General features: G+C 34.9%; 2 protein-coding genes across 3 annotated transcripts; one reads left to right on the forward strand and one right to left on the reverse strand.

Moving 5' to 3' along the window:
* Positions 1-97: 97 nt before the first annotated feature.
* LOC122399551 (RNA-binding protein 42) lies at positions 98-17,406 on the forward strand. Its single transcript, XM_043400309.1, has 5 exons — positions 98-230; positions 419-663; positions 742-1,119; positions 1,198-1,392; positions 16,802-17,406. Exons 1-5 carry the CDS (start codon positions 190-192, stop codon positions 16,924-16,926), a joined length of 984 nt encoding a protein of 327 aa, XP_043256244.1. The 5' UTR covers positions 98-189; the 3' UTR covers positions 16,927-17,406.
* On the reverse strand, positions 1,425-8,098 carry LOC122399552. Of its 2 annotated transcripts, none has more exons than XM_043400311.1 (4): positions 7,910-8,098; positions 2,255-2,588; positions 1,955-2,187; positions 1,425-1,895 (listed from the first exon to the last, which is right to left on the reverse strand). In XM_043400311.1, exons 2-4 carry the CDS (start codon positions 2,479-2,481, stop codon positions 1,720-1,722), a joined length of 636 nt encoding a protein of 211 aa, XP_043256246.1. In that variant the 5' UTR covers positions 2,482-2,588; positions 7,910-8,098; the 3' UTR covers positions 1,425-1,719. The 2 variants fall into 2 exon arrangements, with proteins under 2 accessions (XP_043256246.1, XP_043256245.1); XM_043400310.1 differs by having other exon boundaries at positions 1,967-2,187; positions 7,910-8,084.
* Positions 17,407-17,841: the final 435 nt, after the last annotated feature.

Consider the following 17,841-nt stretch of genomic DNA (forward strand, 5'->3'; position numbering starts at 1 on the left):
GTAATCTATGTTGGTAGCTCTGAACAATCCTTTACCAACTTCAGACTTAAGAATTAGTAATATAGTTTGGTACACATAGTTAATCCGGTAGTTCATGCTAATGCATTCTGAAAGTTGCGTCCTGTGACAATTTATTAAATAATAAACGTATACTTATTGAAAAAGTAGTAAAATAATAAAAACATCAAAATGGAGGAAAAACTACGCCAAATGGAAGATGAAATGAACAGGTATTGCATGGTTACAAACCACATAAATATTCTAACCTCTACGGACTTTTTATTTCATTAATACTTTTAAATTTATGCATGTTTTTCTATCAGCACATAATACATTTTATCGTGTAATCGTATTATCGAACACATGTCTGTGAAACGTGAGCAATTTTAATTAATTCTAAGATTAAATCATTTTTTAGATTCGAGGCCGAAATTGGCAGTCAATTAGTCACGCCAATGGTGAGGCCTGTAATCGGTGCAAATACGTATAATCAGGTAGCTAGACAATTGGAGCAACATGAGCTTCCAACGCCTGTCGTTGCTGCTGCCGCAGCTACGTTAGCTTTTCCTCCGATGATAGGATTTCCACCTCCACCGCCCCCACCACCACCACCACCACCTCCTCCACCACCAATGTTAATACCACAGCAAGTATCAAGACAAGGTAATTATTAAAAATTATTATGCGAAAGCTATATTTAATTGCGATGTATTCGTTACAAACAACTATTATCTATTACAGGTACGGTTTCCTCTATTACAACATATTCGTCGCCCGCTCAGATAAGTAATCCGTATTTACCAAACATGGTGGACACGTGTTTAACCGCTACTCCGAAAACATACGAATCTGCGTCTACACCGATGATTCATCCAGAAATTATTGAACAGATTATCAATACAAAGATCCCCGAGGATGACAGCAAAAAGAAGCCAAAGGTGAAAGGTGTTAGCACAGCTGCAGAATTGGCAATTAGTCAAGGAAAGGCTAGTTCCATAATGGCAAATGCCAGTGCAGAAGAAACTCATCCAAAGGGCAAAGGAAAGAAAAATAAGAAAATCGTACGAATGGCTGGCGGACAGATATGGGAGGATCCTTCTCTATTGGAGTGGGACGAAGGTTATTAATTTAGTTATATTTATATTATTTAGAAGTTTTATTTCATTTTAAACATATTGTACAATTTTCTTTGTGCAGATGATTTCCGAATATTTTGCGGGGACTTAGGGAACGACGTCACGGACGAAATGTTGGTGAGAGTGTTTGGTAAATATCCAAGTTTCCAAAGAGCCAAAGTAGTCAGGGATAAACGAACAAATAAAACGAAAGGATTCGGATTCGTATCGTTCAAGGATCCTCAGGACTTCATCAAAGCCATGAAAGAAATGAACGGTGAGTCGAAAAATAATATAAATTAATTCTGTTTTATTCTAAAAAATTAAATTTAAGCATAGTCATTCCTCATTAACGATATTAACTAGACTAAAATGATTTAAATAATATTTACAAAATGTTAGAACAGTGAACAATTCGAAAGAAGAAAAAAAGAATCGTTTTATGGTGCAATTTATATTAACGAGTATATTTTATGCGAATAGAGATTTTATCGGAGTATGTCACTGTTTTAAAGTATGAAACTCGGAATTTCAACGGGTGCTTTGTGCACCGAAATTATGAGATCGATATTTATATTGTAATGTTCCAAGTAGTCGGTTCTCTTCATTTTCCAAATGGGCCCCATCCATACGATATAAATAACTGTGGTATTATTGAGTATTGTCTTCTTGGCTGGGAAGGTGCACCATTGCGTATCGCGATTCGATAGTTAGGGTGACCCGCAGATGGCGCTGAAGTCTCCGTCGTTTTCGCCACCTGTTGTTGCTGTTGTGCAGTGCCTTAAACAGTACGCACGTTTATCTGTTGTAGCTCTTTAACGATTTCGATATCTTTTTACTGTTATAATTACCCCGATGACTGTGTTGATTCATATATAAAACAGAAAAGGGCATTCCAACAGCTCCCCTGCTACGAGACGTAAGTACATCCTTCTTCGACGTTCCATTTTCAATTTTTTTGGCAATCGTTGACAATGACCGAACTCTCTTATCTACCGTTGGATCGTCATCGTTCCATGATTCTATTATTGCGTTTGGATCCCCGTGCAATGCCTCTCGTCGCATTTGCATTCTGAAAATCGTAAAAGTGTTACTTTACGATGTCGTGAAGGACAAAATCGACTGAAAACAGTAAGTACTTCGGTAGTGGAATGTCTTCTGGCAAAGTAGCGATATTTTCACGAGCTTCTCGTACCGGTAGCCATTCCCAACAGCCTCCATTGGGCGAACACCCAGACGCGATTACAGCATCCAACGCGTCCTGTTCCAATGTATTTCTCGAAGCGATCAGTGGTATACATTGACAGGACGCGAAGATGGCGGCTAAAACGACGGTTGCAAATAACATTTTTTCTGCGATTATCATTCGAATAACTTCTCGTTCGATTTCGTGTTCGTTCTACGTTTCCACTTCCGTGAAACGATTCGTAGTTTCGATACAGCGGCGCGGTGTTCCCTTTCTGTCCTTCGATTCTGAAAAGCGTAAAATTCTAATTTATCTAATACCTTTTTTCTTCTTTTTCGCAGAGAATAAAGAGAGATCGAATCGATGAAAAATTGAAATAAAAATATAATTGATCGTTTGTTGACTGCTGACTCGATGACGATTATTAGACTGCTTGAAAATTCGTTGTTTGGCGACAGACATATTGTTTACGTTCTCGAGAATTTTCTGCAATGGGTACGCCTATTCATACAACATTCTGTGCTAAATTTAGCACGACGATATTCGCATACTTGCTAATTTTAGTGATCGCGGAATCAGGCTGCGATAGAAATAGATATTGTCATTCTTTGACAATGAAAATAGCGTGCGAACAATCTGAAGAACGCTGATCGATCGCGGGTTGCTGAACCAAGATTTTATTATTTTCTATATTTTGTGTTTCCATACTTTTGCACCATTACTCGCATTGCAAATAAAATTGTTATAAAGGGTATAGCCGAATAAGGGGGTCAAATGTGCCCTTGATAGAGCATCAGAAAAAAAAATTCTGTGCCAAATTTCAACCCTCCATCTTCTTCGGAAGGGTTGTTATTGGGAAGATTCGGAATTTGTCTGTTTCCCCTATTTAATCTAGTTCGAAAATTATGAAAAAAATCTGGTGCATTGTGGTTATCGAGATACGTGTTTGAGAATTTTTTCCGATTTTTCGATTCCAAATCCTGGGTGTGAAAAATCAAGAACTCAGAAAAATACCGATTTCGCATTGAAGCTTTCGAGATTCTGGATTTATATAATTACTGTAAATGCATATTGTCATTGGTTATGTCCCTGAATTTTTTCAGATTTTTTGGCAGGGTGCGTCGTAGTAGCAAAAATCAAAAACCGATATTTTCGGAGATTTTCGCGTGAATTTTTATATTCTATGGTTTTAAACAATTCTATGTTGAGTAGAACAGTGTATAGAATAGGAAAGAAAAATAAATCACCAAATTAAAAGTGCTATGCGCGTTATATTTAAATTTTTTAGTAATATTCCCAAGAGTTGCAATGGCGCAGTGAATAAGAGGCTTGATTTTGGATACGCTGTGCATTTTTTGACGCTGGTTCGCGCCCCGTTTAAAGCACACCTTTTTTTATTTTATCAATCACATTTTTTTTCAATTATCAACTATAATTTGAACAACGAAAATCAATTTAAAATATTTAAAAAATATTTTCACCTAAAATACACACAATGGACTGAAATGGTTAATGTCGACGCTTTTAATTTCATTTTAGACTATTATTGCAACGCAAGCCAGGGAGAAAATATACATTTCTGGTTATGTAGGATTCGCGTTCTCCGCATTTTTACGGTAATTGCCGTTTGAATAAATTCAACAGTACGTACAATGTCTAACAAGGGCGTGCAAGTATTATTTGGATCGACAATGGAGACAGAAAAAAAGAACAGGATATGTCCCATATGACAAAAGTTCTGTGCGCGCGGCAAAGCCTATTTATTTTCTGGTCGCGTGGAATATATTGTTCTAATTAGAAACTACGTGGGCTTTCTGGAGTAGTAATTTCTGAACAGTTGTATGTAAATTGACTGTTGTAACGTCAAACGTCCTGGTAAAAATTTTTTTACATAGTTTCAGTTTCATCAAACTTTGTCGAAATTGGAATTTTTACGAAATAATTAATTAATTTCTTATGGGCGATTTCCCCTATTTAATCGAGTACGAAAATTATTAAAAAAATCTGGTGCATCGTGGTTATCGAGATACGTGTTTGAGAATTTTTTCCGATTTTTTAATTCCAAATTCTGGGTGTGAAAAATTAAAAACCTATAACTACCCTTACGAACAAGATAGAGGGTTGAAATTTGGCACAGAATGGTTTTTTCTGATACTGTGATACTATGATGGATCCATAGTATGTAAAATTTGGTTCAAGGGCACATTTGACCCCCTGTACCCTTTACTTTCAAGATGGACCAAATATATTGAAGATATAATAATTTTATACACACTGTTTAATTCCTAAAAGATGTTCATTAATTCTAGTTAAAAAATTCAATTTACTTTTTGAAGTATCTCGTTTTGAAGATTGAAGGGGTTCGTAAAATCATCGTTTTAGAACGTTAATTAAGGCTAACGTTTGACGCGTATCCGTTAATAGGTTCAATTCCACCCTTAATTGGCACCGTGTATTTTCAAGGCGAAACTAGTATCATAATACCGACAACTATACTTGAGTATAATAACAGTCTCATTTATGTATTTGGTTACATAAAATAATGGAGAACAATATTAGTTGTAAATAAGATAAATATAATTCTTGGAGCGTCAAGACGTTCTAGGATACAAATTAAGGGTTGAACAATTAATGTACGAGTAGAAAAATTAATTCTGTCGTTTAGGGAGTCAATAATTGTGTCTTATGAAGTTTCTTTTATTTTATTATTAATTATTCTCGATCTCTGAAGAAAATACTTAACTCTTTTGCATTGTTAATGGAGGTTGTGGGTAAATGCCAGGTTTGCGTTAATAGCAGAGGGAAATTGATCATTACTGCTATTATATGGAACGTTCAATTTTGTAATTTCCGCTATGTCGATAGGCAACTACTCTGAAATGTCTTATTTAGGAATATCGAGGAGATCTAGTTCGAGTGTGTTCACGATATTATTATAGAGGGTGTCCAGCCACCTCTAGGGAAAATTTGGGAGATTCTAGAGGCCAAAATAATACGAAAATCAAGAATACCAATTTGTTGATGGAGGCTTCCTTAAAAGGTTATCAACAATTAAATTCAAAAATCTCAAATCATTCTGGAAAAATTATTTTCGATTACGGGGGTCAAATTCAATCATTTTTGGTCATTACACATAACCCCGAAATCCTATCCATTTTCGAGAAAAAAATTCGAGAAGGTGTGAAATTTTTCGACGCGAAAAAAAATTTCAAATCGTTCTGGAAAAATTATTTTCGTTTGCGGGGGTCAATTGCAATCATTTTTTGTGAATACAAATACCTTCGAAATCCTATCCACTTTCGAGAAAAAAATTCGAGAAGGTATGAAAATTTTCGACGGAAAAAAAAATTTCAAATCGTTCTGGAAAAATTATTTTCGGTTGTGGGGGTCAATTACAATCATTTTTGGTCATTACACATAACTCCGAAATCCTATCCATTTTCGAGAAAAAAATTCGAGAAGGTGTGAAATTTTTCGACGGGAAAAAAAATTTCAGATCGTTCTGGAAAAATTATTTTCGTTTGCGGGGGTCAATTACAATCATTTTTGGTCATTATACATAACCCCGAAATCCTACCCATTTTCTAGAGAAAAATTCGAGAAAGCGAATTTTTTTGGCGAAAAAAAAATTTTTCAAATCGTTCCAGAAAAATTATTTACGGCTGCGGGGGTCAATTACAATCATTTTTGGTGAATAGACATACCTTCGAAATCCTACCCACTTTTGAGAAAAAAATTCGAGAAGGTGTGAAATTTTTTGACGGAAAAAAATTTTTCAAATCGTTCTGGAAAAATTATTTTCTGTTGCGGGGGTCAATTACAATCATTTTTGGTGGATACACATACCCCCGAATTCCTATCTACTTTCGAGAAAAAAATTCCTTACCAAAAATCTAATTAGGTGCCTAAATATTTCGACGAAAAAAGAGAATTTCAAATTGTTTTGGAAAAGTTATTTTATATTAGAATTATAAATATTGATATTCCACAAATTATGCACATATTATGTAATACATTATACATACAATGTGCTTTTAGAATTTAACGATGCGTGAATCTATATTAAATGTGTTTTGATTTTAAAAAGAAATGGTTTCCAAGATTCCAAAAGCTCATTATTAATAAAATAAAAAATTCATCAAGGGAGCTTGGTAAGGTAATGTATCTTTTGTTACTTTTTTAAAAGAAAGACTTCAGATTAAAAAATGTGATTATTTCGTAATTATTTTGTAGTTAAATGATTGGATTGTATGTGGAACGATGCAGTTTTATTTTTAATTTTCATTGTGATGTAAAACCATCTAACCGAAGAGGTCGGGATTAAAATCTAACCGATTCAGTTCACTTCAATTTTCTTTATTAATCCACTTCCCTTTGTCGTGAACCCTACCATCGATTCGATAGTATTTTATTTTTTTCAAAATCACCGGGATCCTGCCTTTTACTGTTTCTTTTTCAATTGCACCTTGCCTCTCGATAAATTGGTTTAGATCAAAGGGAGCTGCTTAGAACAGAAACGAAAATATTCCAGCAATTATTTTATCTGATAAAATAAAACTTAAAAAAAAAAGAAGAAATCAATCGAAATTGAGAAAAATCACTAAAAGGGAGAATTATCTCGTATCGTAATATAAACATTTTTAGAAATGATTTTCAACATTACAAATATTTACAAGAGCAATAAAAAGTATATTGTTCATAGCACGCTAAAGTGCACGTGTATTTAATAATATTTTTATGCTAGTACAAAAAAGTATTACTTTTCAATTTTCGATTGATCTTTTCACGTGGATTCACCTAAGTTCAGAATCAAATGGTGTACAAATGGTGTTCGACTACCCCTAGGAAAAATTTTAATGGGGGATTCTAGCGGTCAAATTAATTAATTTGTAATTTCTGATCAAAATTGTAAGAAATTTACTCGACTGGATCTTTGAAAATTTAACGTAACTATCTATAAGATTTATTTCTATTCCATTATACATTTCTTCGAGTATCTAATAAATACACTATAATTCTCGGTAGCTCTAGCGTTGAAAGAAATCAGTTCTTTCACGTTTTTCACCGTCGATTATTCTTTTTTTTATTCATCAATGGAGTAAAATTCGATATCACGTTTGCTCATAATTTTTTCTTTGATGGACTTTGCAATTCTTACTAAGTTGACTTATCAGAGAGCTGTGGAGCACGTATCAAAGTGATAGATTATTTGAAATAACTCAGAAATGTAATTCAAAAAGCAAATCAGTATATTTTGGATATTGTCTATAAAATATCACTGAATTTTGAGTCGACCGATATATTACCGATACAAAGAAAATTTCACCATATCGACCTAAATTATTACCATCAATTATAGAGATGTAATTCAAAGAGCAAGTCGGAATATTTTGGATATCGTTATCTCTAAAATTTCACTGAATTTTGAGTCGATCGATACATCTGTTACAAAGAAAATTTCACCATATCGACCTATAATAACAGATCATTACCCCCAGTTATAACAAGTAATCGTAATTCTAAGAATATCAGTTCTCTCGCGTTTTTCACCGTCGATTATTATTTCTTTTTTTGTTATCAATGGTTTGAAAGAAAAAAAAAGACTCACCGTCGAAACACACACGACCGTTCGTTTCGTCGTCCTTTTGGTTCCTCGTAGAAACTCGGGCGCACGTTTTCAGTTCGAGTCGCTGGCTACGGAGCACTCGGACATCCGTTCCCCGTCAGGGTGGCTGTGACGGAGTGCGTCGCGACGTCGGTCGTCCCGCTACTCATTCAACAACCCCTACCCGAAACGTTCTTTCCCGTAACCCCTCCACCCGATGGCGGATAGCCAATCGTGGACCACGTCTTCGATCGTCGGACGATCGCGCGTCGTTTTCCTCGCCGTTGGTAGTCATCGTGATCGTGATCGTCGTCGTTCATCGTCGACATCGTCTTCGTCCCTGGTCCTCGCATTCTTCCGTCGATCGGTGTTTCTTCGTCACCGTGTTCTGTGTCCCACACGGTATGAATCAGAGTCTCACGAATTTTTGCGCGATCCACGCTGGCCACGCGGTGGGTGTTGAATAGCGCGCATATTTCCGTCGATATATTTATTGCACGTCGAGGGACACGCTCAATTACAAAACAAACATATTGTCTCTCAAGGTGCTCGTACGTTATACAGGGTGACGGTGAAAAAGGGAACGTGTACGTAGCAACCACCATTGGAAGAGTCAGAGATCTCAGAATCTCCATTTTGTTCATATTTTTCGCGATCCCATCGCGTGGTGTAAATAGCCATGAAAATTTAAATTTAACTGCTTCTTTGTAAGACTAAAATTCAGAGATTCTGTTTACGAGACCTAAACTTGATTTTCGTAACTTATAATATTGAAAAAGTTGCTCCTCAACCTCATAAAATGAGAAAAACCCTATAAAAGTGGTCCAATTTTCAAACAGCTATATCTTCTACAATAGTGAATATATTTATATGAAACTTTTTTCTGAACTAGAGCCCATGGGTACCTACAAAAAAGTATTAGACTACTTTTCTGTAGGACGTCAAACAAAACTACTAAAAATCAGAAACGAATTTTTAAGGAAAATCGACAGGGGGTAGGTGCCTAAATATTTCGGCAAAATTGAAAAGTTTCAAATCACTCTGGAAAAATTATTTTCGATTTCAGGGGTCAATTGCAATCAGGTTTGGTCATTACACATACCCTCGAAATCCTACTCACTTTCGAGAAAAAAATTCAAGAAGATATGAAATTCTTCACCAAAATTAAAAAATTTCAAATCGTTCTAAAAAAATTATTTTTGGTTGCGAGGGTCAATTTCAATCATTTTTGGTGAATACACATACCCTCGATATTCTGCCCACTTTCGAGAAAAAAATTCGAGAAGGTGTGAAATTTTTTGGCGAAAAAAAAATTTTTCAAATCGTTCTGGAAAAATTATTTTCTGTTGCGGGGGTCAATTACAATCATTTTTTGTTATTAGACATACTCTCGAAATTCTACTCACTTTCGAGAAAAAAATTCGAGAAGGTATGAAATTTTTCGACAAAATTAAAAAATTTCAAATCGTTCTAAAAAAATTATATTTAGTTACAGTGGTCAATTGCAATCATTTTTGGTGAGTAGACATACCCCCGAAATCCTACTCACTTTCGAGAAAAAAATTCGAGAAGGTGTGATCTTTTTCGACAAGATTAAAAAATTTCAAATCGTTCTAAAAAAATTAATTTTGATTGTGGGGATCAATTACAATCACTTTTTGTCAATACACATACCCTCGAAATTCTACTCACTTTCGAGAAAAAAATTCGAGAAGGTATGAAATTTTTCGACAAAATTAAAAAATTTCAAATCATTTTGAAAAAATTATTTTCTGTTTCGAGGGTCAATTACAATCATTTTTGGTGAGTAGACATACTCTCGAATTCCTACCCACTTTCGAGAAAAAAATTCAGTAGTTCTTCGTGTTAATCTTTTTTAATTAACGAATCTAAAATTTGAAAAGCCCTGTATAGATACACTATTAGGCGTGAATTAATATTAGTAGTTCTAAAATTTTTTCCGTTCATAGTAGTTTCTAAAATATTTACATTATCGACTTTCCAACCGCGAATCAACAACGACTTTTTCTTACCTGTAATTTTTCCCTGTTGGAGTCTAAAATTAGATGAAAAGATATTCGTTTAGCCTTTGTTTTGTCTGTTAATGGAGAAAAATAACTGAAATTAAGAAGAGAGGAAAATGGCCCGGAAAAGTCACGAAGTCGAAGCTAATTGAAAAAAGAATATTTAACGCAGAAAAAAAAGATGACAATTGGCTGAAGAAAAGCGAGGGAAACGAGAGAAATTGAAGCAAATAATATAAAGGAAAAGTGCGATACCATAGTACAGATCAGGAAAACTTTAATTATTTCCCACGTCATATTTATAAAAAAATGTTTTTCCAACATTTTCTAACAGTCTTCATCATTTAATTAATTTTCTCTTCTGCAAGATTATTAATTACATACTATACATTTTTACACAAATTCAACTGTAATGGTAGAAAGTGCAGAGCATTCATTTTTCAATAATTGCTACGTAGTTTTGTACATAAAAAAACAAAAATGGATTCAACTGTTATGAACACTTTTCTCGATATTTTTCACCGTTCCAGAAATATTTCACGAGAAAGAAAAATGTGCACTTTGATCTCACCTCCTCGAACCCACGATTCCGCAGCAACGAAAAACGTTCGTTGAATTATGCGATACCATAGATCAGAGTTGGTCAAATTTTTTAACGAACACAGATACCGGGATCGATTCCTAAACTAATTTCGTTTATAAATTAGAATCTACCGAGGTACTTTTCGAACCAATATTCAGATGAGCAAAGCCCCCTGGCAAAAAAAAAACTAGTTTACGAGAGAATCCACCATTTTTATTCGTTATTCGTTATTCGTGAATAAAATTTGCCCGACTGTAACACACGCGTGTGTGTCGAGGGGGAAAGTTTAGTCAACAGCGTGAGTTACGAAACGAGCTCGCCCCCCCCATTTTTTTAAAGATAAAAAAACGAAATTGATCCCAGTTATATAGGGAGATGTTGATTGGATAGCCAAGTTATTGGGTCGACATCTTTAGGAAGAGTAGGTTCCTGCTTTACGATGGCAGGCAAGATCGACAGAAACGAAGAAATACAGTCGAGTTTCCAGAAATTGAATAGTACTTTGATCATTCGATTTGTACACTGGAAAAAATTACAGAATTCAACCAGTTATTTCAGAATCACTTTGTATATGTTGCACCACACATCACTGGATTGCAAAACGTGTACGAGTTGCAGTCCAAGGCGTTTGTTTTGGTCGAGCAGCATACTCAACAGCTTACGAATACAATCATATTTAAGCAATTTACGCAACACGATCCCAAAAACCTAGATTCGCATATTTTTGTAGAAAATAGAAAATACATACTATCGAGTATGAGTCTTAATATTTTGTTTATTCTACCATCGATATTTTACATTTTAGAGTTAGACTTTCTACGTGCTCCCATCCTGTTGTATTTTCTTTCTTTCACTAATTTTTCCCCTAGATTCTCATATTTTTCATAAAATAGAAAATACATACTGTCGAATGTGAGTCTTAATTTTGTTGTTTATTCTACCATCGATATTTTACATTTTAGAGTTAGACTTTCTACTTGCTCCAATTCTGTTGTATTCTCTTTCTTTCACTAATTTTTCCCCTAGATTCTCATATTTTTCATAAAATAGAAAATACATACTGTCGAGTATGAGTCTTAATTTTGTTGTTTATTCTACCGATCGATATTTTACATTGTTTTACAGTTACAGTTACACTTTTTACCTGCTCCTAGCCTGTTGTATTCTCTTTCTTTCACTAATTTTTCCCCTGCACGTTTTCCACCAATTTACCAGCATCTCCTCGTATTTTCCCCCCCCAGTTTTCGTCCTCATCTTATTCCCTTTTCCCTCTTTTCACCGCGTGGCCCTGGGTTCTCTAAATCAACCCTAACGTCCATCTCATAAATTTTGTCCTGCAATCTTTCCACCTTGCCTTTCCGCTCCATACAATTCGATGCCTCCAAGACTGTTAAAGAGCTTCATTTTCCTTGGTATTTGAATAATTTTATCTACCATCTGTTCCATCTTGCGTTCGTCCATTTTTCCTCTCTTTCTGAATATTTTTTTTCGCATTGACCGTCAGTTTCTGTTTTCATCGTTTTTTTATTTTTGTCCTCATGTATTGTCAAGAGACTTTGTCCTTACCAGCAGACATCTTGAATAAGATATTTCCCATTCCAAAGAGTTACTAAATCTATATATTTATACATATATGTAAAATGAAAGGCCTGAGTCACTTACTCATCAACCCCCAGGCTAAGTTTTTGGACATAAAAAGCTCAAATTTTGCACATAGGTTTCCTTTATGATGTATACAAGGAATGAGAAAGGATATTCCAAAATTCAACACCTAAGGGGGTGGAAGGGGGTAATCAATGCTCTCTTAATTATGAGGAATATTTTATTTGTGATCAGATTTAACTTGAAACTTGGTCTTAATGCTCTTTGACATAATTAAACACCTATTTTGGCATTTTAAAAAATTCTAACTCTGTGAAGGGGGCTCTGCAACGTTTGTATGGGACATATTTTGTTCGTTGTCGAATTTGCTTTATACTTGGTCTTGATACTCTTTAATATAATTAATCAAACACTTTTTTCAAAATGATTTGACATTATTTTTTCCGTCCAAAAATTTCACACCTTCTCGAATTTTTTTCTAGAAAGCGAGTAGGATTTCGGGGGTAATTGTAATGACAAAAAATGATTGCAATTGACCCCCACAACCGAAAATAATTTTTTCAAAATGATTCGAAATTATTTTTTCCGTCGAAAAATTTCACACCTTCTCGAATTTTTTTTTAGAAAGTGAGCAGGATTTCGGGGGTAATTGTAATGACAAAAAATGATTGCAATTGACTCCCATAACCGAAAATAATTTTTTCAAAATGATTTGAAATTATTTTTTCCGCGCAAAAATTTCACACCTTCTCGAATTTTTTTCTCAAAAGTGGGTAGGATTTCGAGGATGTGTCTAATGACTAAAAATGATTGTAATTGACCCCCACAACCGAAAATAATTTTTTCAAAATGATTTGAAATTATTTTTTCCATCCAAAAACTTCACACCTTCTCGAATTTTTCTCTAGAAAGCGAGTAGGATTTCGGGGGTAATTGTAATGACCAAAAATGATTCTAATTGACTCCCATAACCGAAAATAATTTTTTCAAAATGATTTGAAATTATTTTTTCCGCGCAAAAATTTCACACCTTCTCGAATTTGTTTCTAGAAAGTGAGTAGGATTTCGAGGGTAATTGTAATGACCAAAAATGATTGTAATCGACCCCCGCAACCGAATATAATTTTTTCAAAATGATTTGAAATTTTTTAATTCTCTCGAAAAATTTCACACCTTCGAATTTTTTTCTCCAAAGTGGGTAGGATATCGAAGGTATGTGTATTCACCAAAAATGATTGAAATTGACCCCCACAACCGAAAATAATTTTTCCAGAACGATTTGAAATTTTTGATTTTAATTGTTAATAAATTTTCAACGAAGCCTCAATCAAGAAATTCTTGATTTTCCTCTTATTTTGGCCTCCCAGAATCTTTCATTAAAATTTTTCCCAGGGGTGATAGAACACCCTGTATGTGAGTAGCGTCAGCTACAAGTGGCGCGTCGAGAATTTGGTCAGACGCAACAAGTAGTCGAAACGTACGTACGAGCGGACGGCCACGTGTGAATCATATCTTCGAGAATCGATTCAAACGCGAACGCGTCGCAAGTCGGGGGGAAACGAAACGACGGAACCAAAATTTCTCCGAGAAAACAAACCTCTGGAATTTATAGAAGAGTTCGAGAGTGGGTGGGTTAGGAGGTGACGCGTCGGGAAGGAAAGAGAAAAAGGTGAAAAATAGAATTACTAAAATCTTTATACTTTGTCACTCTTATTTCCAACAGGTCCGGATCATTCAGTTCGTGGCTTATACACGGTGCTCCGAAACGATTCGTCATATAAATATACCCTTACCATTTCGAACTTGAGAAATTCATTTTTAAACGAAATTTAATTACCTTTAAAGAAGAATTAAATTATCGTGTTTTGAATGTATTTGAAAATTGTTTTAAAAATTTAAGTGGTTCCAGAATCTTTATAAATTATATAAAGTATATACATATATTGGTCAAGTCAGGGAAATGATGAGTCTTTGAACGGATATATGAGTGATTGTTTGAGGTATCTGTCTCGACGTCTCTCGTTGTCCCAGGTGTAACCTTGCGATTACTTTGACCAAAATTACACAACTGATCCGTGACTTTACCTTTATTTATATTAAAACTTCATTTTACTTGAAAATAAATATCGTTCCATTTAAAAAAAAGAGTTATTCCAACAACAAAGATAATATCTCCCATATGAAAGAAACTCTTTTCCCCCACTTTTTCCTCATAATCATCCTTAGAAAAAGAATTAGTTGCCTATGACAAAATTAGCTCCCCCATTAAGCTTAAGAAAAGTAAAAAAAGTCTATATCTTCGGTATGGTATCTAAGAAAACAGCTTACAACACTTTATTCGGACCACATGGGGTGTCAGAAACATGCGCTCGTATTTCAGAGGGTGAGTCAACGCGCTAAAAAAGGTAAAAAGTGTCGTACGAACGTGTGGATTCTTGCATACTTGGTTTTCGAGTTAAGGATTCATTTTAGAGAATGTTTAAAGAGTATTTTGGCCGGTTTTGCTGTATTAAAATTTTAATCCTGAAGGTTCTCTGTAGACCGGAACTGACGATGATCCAGTGGCGTTAAATTCGGCGGACGAGGAAGAATATCCCGACTTAAATAGCTCCCGGATTCTTTTTCCGACTTTCCAACGAGACATGCGGTCTCGCGTTATCCCGACGAAACTCGAGCATTCCAGTCGCTTCTTTTTAATTGCTATAACACATTTGGTCTCTACATATGTGCACGACTCGAAAAATTTACAAAAATTTTACTATACGCTTCGTATTCAATGGCCAACTGCGTATCTTAATAATTGAAATTAAAGTTAATTCGTAATTCTGCTGTTCTAAATTAATTTCAGATATCTATTTGTTCAATCACAGTGAGTTTACAAATACTAAGATTTTATTTGTCTCCACTCCCTTTGTATTCGTCTTGAACAAATTAGTATTACGAATTCTATCGTATTAAGCTACGCCTGTGTCGTCGCGTTTCGTGTTTCCAAAAGGGACGGAAGGTGATAAAAAAAGATCGAGGCGTGGGCGATTGAGAAAGAGGTAGGAATTCATGATTCTTCCGAGGTCGTGTGCCTCTGCGAGATATCCACTTTTATTGATGCATCTCGCGGTGTATTTTTACATCCTCTGTTGCACTGTTCTTTGATAGCCAATTTCTTAGAACAAGCGTCGCTCCTAAAATCCTAAAATCCTAAAATCCTAGCTAATTAACGCAATTAAACGAAAATCACTGGCAATCGATTTACTCATCTTCCTATTACACGTTCTTATCACTATTTTTATTAATTCTGAAAGATAAAACCCCAAGATTTCTTCTATTTAATTCGCTGCAAAAAATGCAAGAAAGAAACACTGTACATGTGCAGTGAATGCAATGTAGGGCTAATTGCTGTACCATGTTTTAAAATATATCATATTACATTTTTAATTGTATGTATATTTATATCATAAAATAAAAAATTATAGTGTTTGATATAGAATGATTTGTGTCACATTCTATTATTCGTTTTATGCCCTCTATTTTATAAAATATGTTACAATTATCAATGCAAAAAATATGATATTATAAAATTGAATAAAAATGTGAGGGTTAAGGGGTTAAGATAAGTTGGATTGTTCATTTGTACATTTAATATTATTGAATATTAATTTTTGTGACAGTAATGTAGTTAATTCTTGTCTATTTCACAAACTCGGTTACTTTGACGCTATGACACAAAATAAACGTGGCAGAACTTGGTGGACGTGCTCGAAACGAGGGATGGTATTCACAACAACGCGTGGGTGGGTTCTATCATTCAAGAAACCAATGAAACGAGCCTCGAAGTAGTACACTTTGAATATCCACCGTTATCGAAGGCAATATTACCCTTCTGTCAAGATTTTTACGCGCGATCGAGGGTGCCTGAGATCCGTAATTTGTTTTTTGTGAAAACCACTCCACGCAGGGTTTATTTATCTTTCTTCCGTGGCCCGGGATATCGTTTCCCCGTGTGCATGATCCCCGAATTTATTTCGAAAGTTTGCCCATGTCGACGCTAGAATCCGTAGAAATTTCACACTCGAAAAACTAATCATTTCTAAACAGCACTTTCGTGATTTTTTCTTTTATTTTTCGAGATCTTATTAACAACACTTTGCGTGGTTCTCTTTTCCAAATTAAAAACTTAATAAAACGGATAAATTGCCCAGACAATGATCCTTTTTTTAAAAGAGTTGCTATGGATCTGTTTAACATTGATCGATCATGTATTATACCGTTTTCATCGTTCGAAAAGCCTACGTCCAAGCAAATATTACTCGACAATGTTCATATTCTCTTTATCGATGATGATACATTATTCAGAATCCTGATTTTTCATAATAAATAACAAATTAAGACGATTCAGGGCAAACGTGTTAATTTAGATGATTTCAGCAACCACAGTGAATTATTATAATTTCGAATAATTAACCCCTTCTCTTCTCTTCGTCTGATTGCTTTGAAAGACGAAATTTCTTTAATCTAATTGTTTAAGGGATGAAAATATTTGTTTTTCTTCGAATTATACGTCGGATGCAACATTGCAATTAACAAAAATCCAATAAAGAAAATTGATCATTCTTGGTTAGCCCGAAAAATATGAGCGTTAAATGAATAATTGAATAATTAATTTAAATTGAAAATGTTTGTGTGTTTCAGGGCGATACGTTGGCTCGCGACCTATAAAGCTGCGAAAAAGCTCGTGGAAGCAGCGGAATTTGGAGACAGTGAGGAAGAAAGAAAAGGAGAAACAGGCTTTGATCGGTTTGTTGACGGGTCGGTGACGTGGTTTCGTTCTTTCCCTCGTTGTCGCCTAGAAAACATCGTTGGTTCTGTTAAAACAGTTGCTGCAGAGCATTCGTACATCCGGCACGAGAGAATCTCTCCTCGCTAAAAACTAGTTTGCCAAAACAAACTGCATTCTATCAATCGCAAGGTCTCTTTTTGCGCCGGTTTGTACATGAACAATTTCCATTACGAAAGCTTGACAACTAGCTGAGTGTTGTAATTAATAAAAATCAATATATTCAGCGTCTACGAGTTTTGTCATGTAGGTACGAAGACACGACTGGCTATGTAAAAGTATATAGAATAAGTGCAAATAAATTCCGTGTATTACCGTATGTTATTGCTAAGGCGTGAAATGAAGCGAGCACATATGTATGTATCTCCAGAAATGTGTAAAATATAAATAACATCAGTCTTTTGTTTCGCTAAGAGAAAGAGAGAAACGTCGAGTAATAAAGAGCTTTCTATCAGATCGAACTTAACACATTACCGACCGATAGCCTATTAATCGACTTTTTTACCGGCCAACACTTACCGACCGATAGCCGATTAATCAACTTTTTTACCGACCAACGCTTACCGACCGGTAGCGGTTGATTAATCGGCTATCGGTCGGTAAAGTGTTAAAACCAGAAAAGAATCGCACATTATAATTCTACGGTGATGTTGTAGACACGTTGGATCGATTAGGTAAAATTTATTTTTAATCGTTGGAGCTTGATTCCTTGGGGTGTTTAATAACAATCGGTTTAATCGAATATATTTAACAACGAGAATATTTGTTTGGATAGCAAAGCAACCAGTGGTAATATCAGTCAGTAAAATATTTAAAATATGGCTTTGTTTTACACCAATCGGTGTTGTGTTGTCTGTTCCTCTGAATTCAATCAATTAATACCGAGTAATTCGCA

Source organism: Colletes gigas, unplaced genomic scaffold (assembly GCF_013123115.1).
Source record: "Colletes gigas isolate AHSC1104 unplaced genomic scaffold, ASM1312311v1 Colletes_gigas_Sc00014, whole genome shotgun sequence".
NCBI lineage: Eukaryota > Metazoa > Arthropoda > Insecta > Hymenoptera > Colletidae > Colletes > Colletes gigas.